This window comes from Prunus mume, linkage group LG2, assembly GCF_029339155.1.
Source record: "Prunus mume cultivar Tortuosa linkage group LG2, ASM2933915v1, whole genome shotgun sequence".
NCBI classification, from domain to species: Eukaryota; Viridiplantae; Streptophyta; class Magnoliopsida; order Rosales; family Rosaceae; genus Prunus; species Prunus mume.
This window is the reverse complement of record NC_142699.1, coordinates 31,602,412-31,615,327: the sequence shown is the minus strand read 5'-3', so window position 1 is coordinate 31,615,327 and position 12,916 is coordinate 31,602,412. Positions and strand designations below refer to the sequence as shown.

At 36.1% G+C, this 12,916-nt stretch overlaps 1 protein-coding gene across 1 annotated transcript; it reads left to right on the top strand.

Moving 5' to 3' along the window:
• Positions 1-5,374: 5,374 nt before the first annotated feature.
• Positions 5,375-11,831, top strand: HPT1 (homogentisate phytyltransferase 1). The gene is made up of 14 exons (XM_089045813.1): positions 5,375-5,677; positions 6,130-6,174; positions 6,270-6,556; positions 6,756-6,839; positions 6,928-7,002; positions 7,382-7,465; positions 7,652-7,654; positions 8,545-8,631; positions 9,259-9,360; positions 9,825-9,920; positions 10,099-10,170; positions 10,349-10,444; positions 10,932-11,036; positions 11,634-11,831. Exons 1-14 carry the CDS (start codon positions 5,635-5,637, stop codon positions 11,673-11,675), a joined length of 1,221 nt encoding a protein of 406 aa, XP_088901939.1. The 5' UTR covers positions 5,375-5,634; the 3' UTR covers positions 11,676-11,831.
• The last annotated feature ends 1,085 nt before the right edge of the window (positions 11,832-12,916 follow it).

Sequence of the window (12,916 nt, the reverse complement as noted above, 5' to 3'; positions counted from 1 at the left end):
TCACGGTCAACCCCGGGTCGAACTACCCAACCTTGGTCAAACGGGCCCGCGGGGCCCATGACCTCAAATTTCAATCCGACGTTTTTATGAATGCTACATGGTTTAGGACACTCGTCCTGCAAGTTTAGTCCAGATCGGAAGGTCGGATCGCTCCCGATCGCACGACGGACGATTACAAAACCCTAACCCTATGCATTTTCGAGTATCCGGAACTCCGTTTTACGATCCGTCAAATTCTACACGATCTTGGTAGTACCTAGATCAACATATTATAACTTCAGGACCATCCAACGGTCCAAACCTAGCGAACCCCGAAAATACGCAATATGCGATATCCGTCGGGACACTAACGGTATCCAAATTGAAATCCGAGCACATCTACGCGCTCGTGACAATGAGAGGATCGCATTGGGACAAAATGCCCTCAGAATCGTGCCACGCGCCACCACACGCCGGCAGCGCGTGGGTGTCCAAAGCGATATCATATCACCGGAAAACTTCCAAATCAAGAGCCAAGACTCCTACCCTAGGTAATACATCTAATTTGGAGCCACTTTTGTTCTTGGATGTACCCCAAAAACTGGGAAGTGGCCGAAATCTCATCCCAAATCGCCGAATCTAATTCGAATCGAGGTTTCGCTACAAATTGATCAATTCCTACCAACGGCAGTTAGAGCTCGGAAAATAGGTGAAAGGATACCTTGATCACAAGATTTGGCACCGAGATCGCGGAAACGAGCCAAAATCTGGGTAAAACCGCCATGTTTCAGCTCGCATCGGGGATGGAGCAAGATGGAAGGATGAGGAGTCGGTCCTTTGGGACCGGTCCCAACCCATTTGGTGGCCGGACGAGAGAACGGCAGGCAAAACGTACGGTGCCACCGCGAGAGAGAGAGAGAGAGAGAGAGAGAGAGAGAGAGAGAGAGAGAGAGAGAGAGAAACTGAGGGCATTTTTGACTTTTTATCAAAAATTCCTTTTTAAATAATTACGATTATGCCACTGAGTTTCATTCGATCGTAACTCTTTCGTTACAACTCCGATTCGAGCCCACTTCGTGTCTACGGACTCATCTCACCGTGCTCTACGCAATGGTACAACCGAAATTTCCAAATTCCTTTCAGATAAGAAATGACCAAATTACCCCTATCTCAAGGGTAAATTCGTAATTTCACTTAAATAAATTAAAATATGCAATAAATTTGGAGTCGGGGTGTTACAAAAACCCAAACAATTGCATCAAACAAATAAACTAAAGTACGCTACTTACTGTATATGGAAGCTTCCCCACCATCTCTAATTTTCATTCTACCTTTACCGTCGCACCTTTGTTTGGAATCTTCAAGTCACAAAATATCTCCCAAATTGAATCTCTTAGTCGCAATCTGTCTTTCTCACCTTTTTTCGAATCTTTCAGTCGCTTCTCTCTTTCACTCTCACCTTTTTTTGAAAACCCTAACTCGATTTGGGAATTGACCTTACGAACGATTCACCAAAAGGGGCGAGGTATAGAATGACGATATTACCCTCATCAGACGGCTCACGTGCCTTTCATTTGGTGTTTTTGACGAGCATTTGGTTGGAATTGAGGAAAAACTAACGGCATGGGTAAAATTGGCGATTACTTTTAATTCGAAAGCTAAATTGGCTGAAAAAATAATCCAATGGGAACATTTCGGCAGTCAAAATAGTCTAGGGGATTTTCGGCAGTTTACCAAATATTTTATGCCTATTTTCTTCCTCATCTCATCCACATCCCTCTCTGTCCTCCTCTTTTCCTCTTTGAGTCTGTAAAAATTTGCAACTTTGTTCTTCTAATTCTTCTCCCTCTTTAGTGACTCCATCACCCACACATATCATGTATTATTTCCCCATTTTATCTCTAATATATTTAAACTGAGATGAAAAAGGATAATAGTTACTGATAATGAAATGGCTGGTTCTTAGGGATTTGCCCCCCAGTTCATTAAAAAAAAGGCTGAATAAGGAGATGATAAACTTTCCCCCAACCCGCACCTTCAATGTTTCGTGACAAAATCGAAACAACAGTCTTTCTTAGCTCACCATGTCTAATTTTCCAAAACTCTCCAATAGATAATAAATTTGAAGAAAAAAAAAAAGGAAAGAGATTCCTCATATTGGAGGAGAGACAATGACGTCAGATAAATTTTTTCTCCTCCAAACCGTATCGAGTTCTTCCACATATTCGAAGCCAAACCAATCTTTCTGAAGTCCATTTGGAGAGAGAACTGGGAAAGACGACTCAGGGGTGTGTGGTTGATGATGATGGAGACAATGAGTGATTGGAGAGAGAACTGGGAATGGAGGAGAGAGAGAGAGAAAGAGAGAGAGAGAGAGAGAGAGAGAGAGAGAGAGAGCAAGCCGACGAGAGGTGGAAGAAAATACGCATAAAATATTTTTAAGTCTGTGGCCAGTTGTCAGAATTGGATTGGTTTGGGATATTGATGTGGATGTTGATAGTGGAATCACTATGACAGGGAAGTTTTTCTCCCTCCTCTCCCTCTAAATAGAACTCTTCTACCAAGTGTTATTGAGCAGAAGAGTACTATTTGATACTAATTAGGGGACTACGAGACCCTATACATATACATATATATATATATGGAATTAAGAGAAAGAAAAATACAATAAATTCTCTCCTCTCCCTTCTCTCTTATCACATTTTTCATTTTATATGATTATTAACAAAATATAATTTCTTATCATAAAAGAAAAATTAACAGAGCATAGAGCTACCTTAGATCTATGCTCCATTAATTTTTCTTGGTGCTAACACTCGCAATGTCTTTAGTAGAGGTGTATTCAATTAGGATTCTAGAGCGTTTAAATTTTTTTTTTTTTAAGTGCCAGATTTCATGGAACTTTTAGATTTCGTATAGACTTTCAGAAGAGTTCTATATAATTTTATTATAAACTTCCCTAAGATTTGTATAGCTTTTATTCCAAACTTCCATAATTTCTTTAAAGACGAATGCTAACTTTGGCATCCTTAACTAGACAATCAAAAAGCCAATCAGGCCCAACTCAATCCTATACATGATCTCCTCCTATTCTTTAGACATATATGATGCCCGGGCTGCATGGTTGCATTTATCAAAACGTCTGATTGCACATTCAAAATTCTCTGGTAAGCATGAATTATTGGTTACTCAAACACATATTTTCCTTGAATAACATGAAACAAAATTTTAAACAAAATTTTAAACAAAATTATGTTTAATGAAAAGCAAAATTCATAAGAAATTCCCAAGAAAATATAGTGACAAATGTATTACAAATTTGAAAGCAAAGTTTAAGGAAAATATTTAACATTCATTCATTATCTTTGATTCCCATTGTTGTCATTGTGCCCGGCATCTCTCCAAATATTCAAAGCTATACCAAAACTCCATTCATTAGCATTCTGTCGTTGTTGTTCTTGTGTTTAAAAAACTAGTTTAGGATACCCTTCATTAACCGGTAATGATGAAGATGAAGAAGATTTGTTGTCCAATTCAACTGGAAATTCATCAAATCTTACACTCTTTTAGAAGAAAGTTGTGTAGTCCTACAAAAGCTAACACTATCTCTGTTTGTGTCGTATATGGGAATGGAGGTGCGGACTTGAAAATTGTGAATTGTGACTTAAATATACCAAATATCCTCTCAATGACATTCCTCAAGGACAAGATTGAACAACTCAACTTATTGCAAGTGCATGACCTTGACCACCAAACTCTTGGAGATGATATCAAACATCTTGAAAAAAAAAATTACAGAACTCACAAAACACTGCATAATAAAGTTGAAACATGCAATCAAGAGATGTGGAATATGAAACTGAGAGTGTGGCTGTCCAAATAGATTGGGTTGCAATAGTAAACAGTTGGGTCCAAATAGATTGGACATTCAACAAACAGAGTAGCAAAAACAGGGGACACACCATTGAAGTTCTGAACCTGGTTTCTCTATTTGAAATAGACAGTGAGCAAAAGCTATTTGGACAGGAAAATGATATAGAATATCCTAGGGCGAGAAAAAAAAAAGGGCTTGATCATACGTCAAATTCTGAGTGTATAGTACTGTATAGCATGTCTTCTCTCTTGTTATAGTTTTTTTACGCAATTTGCATCTGTTAAAAGCAGCTGGAAACAAAACATCTTGTTCTTGTGCTTAGACAAGGTTTGGCTTGACAGACTCCCTTATTCCCTTGTGTTTGTTATTTAATTGGATGGTCTGTCTTGCCCCTCATGTTAATCTCCTTCTGTTGGCTAGAGGCTGACACGCTCCTTTGGTGACGTCCTAGTTTGTGGCCCTCTAGTTTATGTTACTTTCTGCTTTTTTTTTTTTTTTTTTTTTCTGTTTGCTCGCGGGTCTGTCCCCCTATGCTGCTATCCTTTTCATTTCATGTTTCTGTTCCTTTTAGGTTGTTTTCTCTTCAATGAAGTTTCTTTCGACCAAAAAAAATAAAAATAAATCTTAGACAAAATAATACGACTTTTCCAAGATAAGATTGTGTGTCGGTGTACATGCTTTCAACTCATTCCCCTATTCTCAAATATCTATATATAACTTTATATAATAATAATAAATATATATAATATGTCAAGCATAAATCCTGACCCATAGCTAAGCCCTAATAACAAGTAAAACTTATAACCCCAAACTATACTCTAATAACAAAAAAAACACGATGAAGAAAAATCATGGAAAAAGAAAACCCAACGAGATATTGATTAAAGAAAAAAATAGGGAGCATACCTTCATAGATGGAGGAAGGCTGTTCGTCTTCAAATAGAAAAGTTAGGATGTACGTAGAGAGAAAAATAAGCGTCTGATGAAATATTTGGGGAGGTTGGATTTATTATGAACTTTGTTATTTATAGCTCTCACCTTAAAACCTACCAAAATTTATTACACAATGAAATCCTTCCAAATATATGACTTTTTGAATACACCCATATTTTATTCAACTTTTTTTTATAATCCTAATTTTTTTAAATCATAATTGAATACACCCATATTTGTACGAACTTTTTAAAAGTTCAAAAAATTCATACAAATCTGAATTGAATACATCTAGTTTTATAGAACATCTTTTAAAATTTGAATAAATCCAAATTACATACAACTAGATTTTTAAAATCTGAATTGAATACACCGTCTTATAGAACATCTTTTAAAATTTGCATAAATCCAAATTACATACAACTAAATTTTTAAAATCTTTTTAAACGTTCTACAATCCTAATTAAATACCCCTAATGAATTTGTTTTGTTGCTAACAGATATTTTTTTCGTGAAGTTAATGAACACTGAGATGGACGGGAGTATACGTGTTGACCCTAGATCGTGTAAGACACAGACAAAGAAGATTTCCCATTGGTTCACATGACTTCCAAACTCTTGTATCCGATCCGAGGGCATCGTCTCTCCTGGGTCCTTTTGCCACATCGTGAAATAGAAAGGATCTGAACACGTGTATAGACAATGGACCCGCATCTTTTTATTGGTATATAATTCCACTATTTAATATTTACTTAATGAGAGCCTGCAAATGAGCTCTGAGTTCGCTTAAAGAAAGTAACTTGGAGGGTCTCTTGACGTGCTGAAGCATCATTTTGTTGGCCGAAGCAATGGATTCTGCGCTTCTTGTGTCGTTTCCAAATGCTTCTGTAGGTATGTGATTTCAGTTAACAGAAAACATGGAACTTTTTGGATCTTGAATTAAGGGCTCTGATTATTATTTTTTCCCCTGAATATTAGTGGTCTAATGGGTTTTAGATGCTTCAAATGCTGGGACTGAACCAATGCATTTGGTTTTGACTTGCTTGGTTTTTATTGATTTGTGCTGGTGTAGCTGTATTTTATCTGGGAAAATCTTTACTTCTTGAAAGGTTCCTTCTTTTAGAGTTCAGAGTCAACAGACTGAGCTAAATTACATTTATTCATCTGGGTTTGTCTCCATTTTATATAACATACATTTTTTTTTTTTTTGTATTTCTGCAGTTTGGAAAATGACTTGGTTGATGTGACTATACTTTTGCCCATACCAGTTTTAGAATTTTGTTTTCCTTTCTTTCTGAGTTTCTGCTTTGGTGTGTTTTCTGATGCACTATAAAAACTCATAGGTGGGAACGGTTGGAGAAGGGGCAATCTCAACAAGAGTTTTTCAGGTATGACTATCCCATCACAACATCTGATGCATAATTTGCCTTTTTCAGTCCTCCATGTTGAAAACTTATTGTCAACCCAATCTTTGTACTTAAAGGTTCATATGCAGCAGTCAGAGTTTCAAGAAGCAGAGCATGGGACATCTTGGAAAGATATGGTGGTGTTGGGTCTCAGCAACATCTTTTGAAGCATCACACCAGAAACACTAAGGAACAATCTGCATTCTACAGGAGGCATGGTAAAAGGTTGTTGGTGAATGCTACTGCTGGTCACCCTCTTGAATCCGAACCTGGAGCTTATAATTCGAAAAGCATTTGGAACTCTATCAAAAATGCCATAGATGCTTTTTACAGGTTTTCAAGGCCGCACACAGTTATAGGCACAGTTAAGTTTTTGACAGAACCATGGTCATCCTTGCCGTTATCCCAGTTAGCCTTTTGAAATATAACTCCCACATATTGATGTTTAAGATTTAGTAGTGAATAACAATCATTTAGGATTATTGTCGTTAGTTTTTTGCCATTTTCCTTTTTGGTTTTTTAATCAATTTAGAGAGAGCTCACCCAAGTTTTTCTCTGAGCAGGCATTGAGCATAATTTCAGTTTCTCTCCTTGCAGTCGAGAATCTGTCAGATTTTTCACCCTTATTTTTCAAGGGGGTGCTGGAGGTGATGCCTCTAATATTGATAACTTGAAAGCATTACATGGATACATTCATTATTGTTATTCTTACACACTTGGTATTTTACTTTTCAGGCCGTAGTTGCTGCTCTCTTAATGAATATTTACATTGTTGGTTTGAATCAGTTGTCTGACATTGATATAGACAAGGTAGGTGTTGTAAATTTACTGGTACCATTGCAATGATTTGGGAAATAAGAATTGAAAATTCAGTGACCTTTCAGTATTTTAGGGGGGCATTCCATTAGAAAGGTTTGACTGGTAGAATTCCAGGATATGCTCTTTTATCTGGAATTATCAAGCTACCCACTAATTGGTTATTTCAAATGTGCCTTCCTACACACACGGATGTGCATGTGCATACATGGAGAGAGAGAAGCCCTTTACCATTTACCAAGCTGTTTTCAATTTATTAAGCACCCTTTAGGTTTTTCTGGCCTAATCTTGGAAGTCAAGACCAAAAAGATAATTTACATGGAACATATGTGAATTGTCTAATTGTATACTTATGTTGCATGTTGTGTTTCAGGTTAACAAGCCTTATCTTCCATTGGCATCAGGGGAATATTCAGTTGGGACTGGCATCATGATTGTGACATCTTTTCTAATTCTGGTATCAAAAGCATTGTGGACTACATATATATATAAAAAATATATATATATATATATATATACACCTAATTTTCATTTAGGCTGGTTAGATAATATATTGCCTTTCTTTTTGTCTTTTTTTTTAAAGAGAAAAGAGATGAGAGAGTGGGAGAGATGGGAGAAATATCAGGGAGGTGTGGAAGAAAAGAGTGTGAATGGATAAAATTGAAGCTAAATACTAAAGACCATTTAAAACAGTTCTTTAGATTTTATCTTAAAAGCCATTCAAGGTATCCTTCTTTCCTTATGCTTTGCATCTCTCATCTTTCATCTACTTCTTCACCACCTTTCTAATTACAACCAAAATTATCAAATGGGCCCTTAAATGTAATTCCCTAACTTTTGCATGAAACTGCCTCTTATTTCACTAGAAGTTTGGTATAAAGTATATGGATATCTTAGTTATCCTGGTTAAAATGGCTAAATCTGAGGATTTGAGTATTTTTAGTGGTTCTTTTTATTATTCTGTAACTAGTTGCGTACCCTGCATCTTCATTGTTAACATGCAAGAGATGTTTGAAGGAAATAAAATTCACCATTTTTTCAGCCATCTGAATAATACCAATACCTTAATTTATGTGGATAATCATGGAGTCAAGAAGTGCTGCTGCCTTCGTCTCAATGTACACTTCTATGACAACCATCTGTTTGGAATGAAAATTATTATGAATTCATTTCCACCTTTTACAACGTGCCCCATGTACTAGATATGTTGCTTGTCCTCATTTCCACCTTACTATTACCTACCTTTGGATGTCATTTTTTTTCCTTACAAAACCTTTAATAAACTTTGCCTTGTTTGTTCACCTGAAAGGTAAAATTTAAATGTAAATAAACAAAGGGAATTGGGATTAAATGTTCAATAGTTAATTAGAATCTGGATTACACATCAAATGTAATGAGTCATATGTAAAAGATATTATGTACTTTTGTTGTAATTTAAATTGATGAAGTTACATGTCTTCATTTTAAAATTTTGGGGTATTGAAGCTGTAGTCTTGACTGAAAACATTCTGATTATAAACATTCTTTTCTACAGAGCTTTTGCTTGGATGGGTTGTTGGTTCATGGCCATTGTTTTGGGCCCTTTTCATCAGTTTTGTCCTTGGCACTGCTTATTCAATCAACGTGAGTTTGTTTGCTCCTCTATAATCTTTTAGTCTCACAGACCTTAAATAGCTGTGCAAGGAAAGCTTATATGTTACTCGTGAACCAATCTGATGAATGAAGTTTAGGAAAAATTTCTTGACATATCCCTGCTCATCCTTATGCACTGCATGTTCCTTGCACATGCTTCTGAGCATATGCATACTCCATTGAAATGTATGTACCTCTAACTAATAACTATATACATTATGTGTGTACAAATGTGGTTATGGTTACAAAGAATGTAGGGTTTGTTGGACAAGAGTGAATTGGGTGAATTTCCAGGCTATCCTTAATCTTAAAATGTATTAATAACAATTGTTTAAAGTACTAAGGGCTTGAGAGTTCCTTTAAAAAGTTGACAAAGAGGTATCTCTTAATAATAAAATGGATGATATTTTTCCTAGTGTTATGTTGACCAAACAGATCATCCTATTCATTTTCTTATGAAATGTACTTACCACCACATAACACTCCTATGTAGTTTGTGACATGATTTTTTATATTCTTCATTAATTCAGTTTGAAGTTGCATGTAATTGATGAGTAATGTGATGATACTTTAAACACAATTGTATCAATATGGGTTTTGAATCTTTTATAATCTCAGTTGCCACTACTGAGATGGAAGAGATCTGCTGTGGTTGCGGCAATGTGCATCCTAGCTGTTCGGGCAGTGATAGTTCAACTTGCTTTTTTCCTGCACATGCAGGTTTGTTATTTTCTATTAAGCAATCAATTTATACAATTCCACTGTCCCATTCTCTCAGAAAATGCTTGATTTATACAGGGTTTTTTTTTTTCCATATTGGAGGCTAAATCTTTGACATCATTGAAAGTATTAATATCTCACGTCTGACAAAGCAATAGTTGTCATTGCCCAATGCAGTGCCTGTAGGACAAACATATCTGCATGTGCACACACATCACACTATAGTGAGGGCAATTGAGGAAAAACAGAACAATATAAAAGGGCTATACTGTATTAACTAGTTAGTATTAGTAGTTGATTGCTCAAACAGAAACCTGAAAAAAGTAAGACAGTACAACTCTAGAATAGGTATCAGGGAAACCAGCAGTGTCTTACATGCAGATACTGGTAAATATGGAGCATGTTTGTCGTGTAGTTTGGTGCAGTTGCAGTGGTTGAGTTCTAATTTATCTAACATTTTCCAGATCCATGTGTACAAAAGACCAGCTGCCTTCTCTAGGCCACTAATTTTTGCAACTGCATTTATGAGCTTCTTCTCAGTTGTTATAGCATTATTTAAGGTAAAAGCTCTTCTTCTTCTTCTTTTTTTTTCTTTCCCATTTCAAGTAGAGCAGTAGGAAATTTATTTTAAAGCTGTGTGCTTGTTTTGGTGATGCGTTTGCTATTGTTTCAATCCATGTAGTTCTTATGAAATTAAAGGATTATGATCAATTTTAATAATATTGTGGAATCATGTAGGACATACCTGATATTGATGGAGATAAAATATTCGGCATTCGGTCCTTTACAGTACGTCTGGGACAAAAGCGGGTAACCTTTTAACACACGGATATGCACATATGTAATATCCTATTGGGTCTTAAGGTGGTATGAGGGGCTGTCCAGTAACGGATTCCAGAATGCATTGAAGGATCGTGGACCAACCCTCCTATCCATCAACCCATTGGTTTTACATATATTGTTTTGTTGCCTAATTATCTTTGTGCAGGTCTTTTGGATTTGTATTTCACTACTTGAAATGGCTTACGGTGTTGCCGTTTTAGTGGGAGCATCATCCGGCTTCCTGATGAGCAAATGCATTACGGTAATGTTTTAGTTTTCTAACTCTCAAGAGTAAAGTAGTGAGTGTTATGCAATCTTCATTACTCCTGCTTATTGAATGGCTCAGCTTCTCCTCTCTATAATTTTGAAATTACACATGGATAATGATGAAGAAGACAGTGATAAGTATGAATTAAATGAATTTTATCGGTTAAATATATCTTCTCTCACAGGCTGCTTGCTATACTCTGAAATAATGGGTTATGTTGTGAATTTCCGGTGTCCAACACGAAGGGTTCTTAAATATTACTGAGCCCTCTTTAAGCTCTGATTCTAAATCACTGGCTTTCCTCGCAAATGCAAACATTTAAAGTGTTAAATAAAGCCAATATTTGTGGGAACCTTGAGTGGGTTTTCATATTCCCTTCTTACTGTTGGGTTTTTTTTTTCTTCAGATACTAGTATGCTAACAACTGAACAATTTACCAAGAATAAAGATATTGATATGTTCTGTGTTTGCATTGGTTTAGGTTTTGGGACATGTAATTTTGGCTTTGATACTCTGGAACCGAGCCAAATCTGTTGATCTCAACAGCAAAGCTGCAATAACAACCTTTTACATGTTTATATGGAAGGTAATTGCCTACCACAGCTATTGAATGCAAATGCAGTTAGAAAGAATATATCAAAAATCAAAAGTTGACCCGTACCAAAAAAATAACCATCCATAATAGTTTGACATACACAATTGTGAAGATGCTGAACATTTAGGATTCTCAATAGCATATGATTTGAAAACACAATTTCCTAGTCTGTTTTTCTGTTAAGCTCTTACAACTCATTCAGGTCCTCACATTACTATTTGTATTCTTATTGGTTGCTTTATCTTTACCAAGACCTCAAAATTTGTTCAAGCATGACCAAGGCTGATGGAATTAGCTGTCTGTGCTTGAGTTAATAAAAAGAGTTTCTAAAACTAAGACTCAATATTATTTCAAGTATGATAAATGAAATTATAGTATCTTCTCGGCGGTATGTTTTTTTTAAAGTAAAAACTGCAGTTTGCTTGGTCTGTAGATTTGACCCTGCTCAAACCTGCCTGAACACGACCCCATTTCCAGCTTTGCTACTGTAGTTGTTGATTTTATGGATTGTATGTACCTTGCAGGTGATTTTATTTTTAGATTTCAATGCGGGTATACTTTTCATTCGTTTGTTTATTCTTCTTGCAGCTCTTCTATGCTGAGTATCTACTTATACCACTCGTTAGATGAGGATGACAACTTATTTGAGATCAAAGGTTGCCTTCAAAATCTTAGAGGGAATAAATCAAATGCCATTACTGGGATTGTTCAACATACATTGTAGTTTGACAATACAATTGGGAATCTATGAGTTTATGCAATCACTCAACTCATTATCTTCATTTAGTACTTGTGTGATATTGCTTCTGCTAACAGTGATACACATCTTATTTTTTGAGTACAAGCAATAGTCTAAACTAGAAGAGGAGGGAGGTTTCTTTCACACACTATCAAAGAGGCCATGAGGGTTCGAATATGAGACTACGGGTCTACGAGTCAAGACCTAAAGGCTATATCCCCTTGCCACCCATCTTTAAAATTTCATTGATTGGATTAAAAAGGGGAGATGCTAAACCCGGTCAACTAAAGGATTTTTCAACAAATGCCACTGGCACTTAATGTGAACGCTCTAAGCTGTCTTCAACCTACAAACAAACCTCATTATCTCTGTCTGCGTGACATGATTTGTGCTTACCCGTTACGATTGTTTGAACTGAGTATAAGCATGTAGGACTTAATCCTCTGCTTATAAGTATTTGGGCAATTTAAGGCCTACATGCCCGACATTCGGTTGCTCTACTTATGTAGTGCTCCTTTGTTTATTTGTGTAAAGAAAAATAGTAGGCATTACCATATTTATATACTACATTGTGTACCACATTTATTGTAATAGTGGGCTTCACTTCTATTAGAAATGTAGTACACAATATGATATATAAATGTGATAAGACTAACATTACCTGTGTGTAAATGGTCTCGTATGCTCTTAGTTAATATGAGCGTGTTAGTTTCCCGTGCATCGACTCGCGAGTAAACTCGTCTTCATGAACTTTGATTGAACATGTGTCATTTTCTTATTGGGTGTAAATTCCAAGCCCCCTTATTCTATTCCCCGTGAAACAAACTTTGATTGAACATGTGTCATTTTCTTAATGGGTGTAAATTCTAAGCTCCCTTATTCTCTTATTGGGCGTAAATTCTATACAAATTTATAAATAAACCCAATCCTACATGTATTTATAAAAAACCCAAGCACTATTTAAACATAGAAACATACCCAAAATCAACCCTAAAGTCAACTTTTTGGGTGTGTTTATAAATGGGTTTTGAGTGTGTGTAATGATGGGTTTTGGATGTGTTTATAAAGTGTTTTTGGTGTTGGGTTTTTTTATAATTTCAACCTCCATTTTGGGTGTTTTAGTGAAACTCCC

Coding starts and splice junctions, on each gene's coding strand:
- HPT1 (XM_089045813.1), top strand. CDS start 5,635: ATGGATTCTGCGCTTCTTGTGTCGTTTCCAAATGCTTCTGTAG. Junction 9,361..9,824: donor CTTTTTTCCTGCACATGCAG/GTTTGTTATTTT, acceptor AACATTTTCCAG/ATCCATGTGTACAAAAGACC. Junction 11,037..11,633: donor TTTACATGTTTATATGGAAG/GTAATTGCCTAC, acceptor TTCTTCTTGCAG/CTCTTCTATGCTGAGTATCT.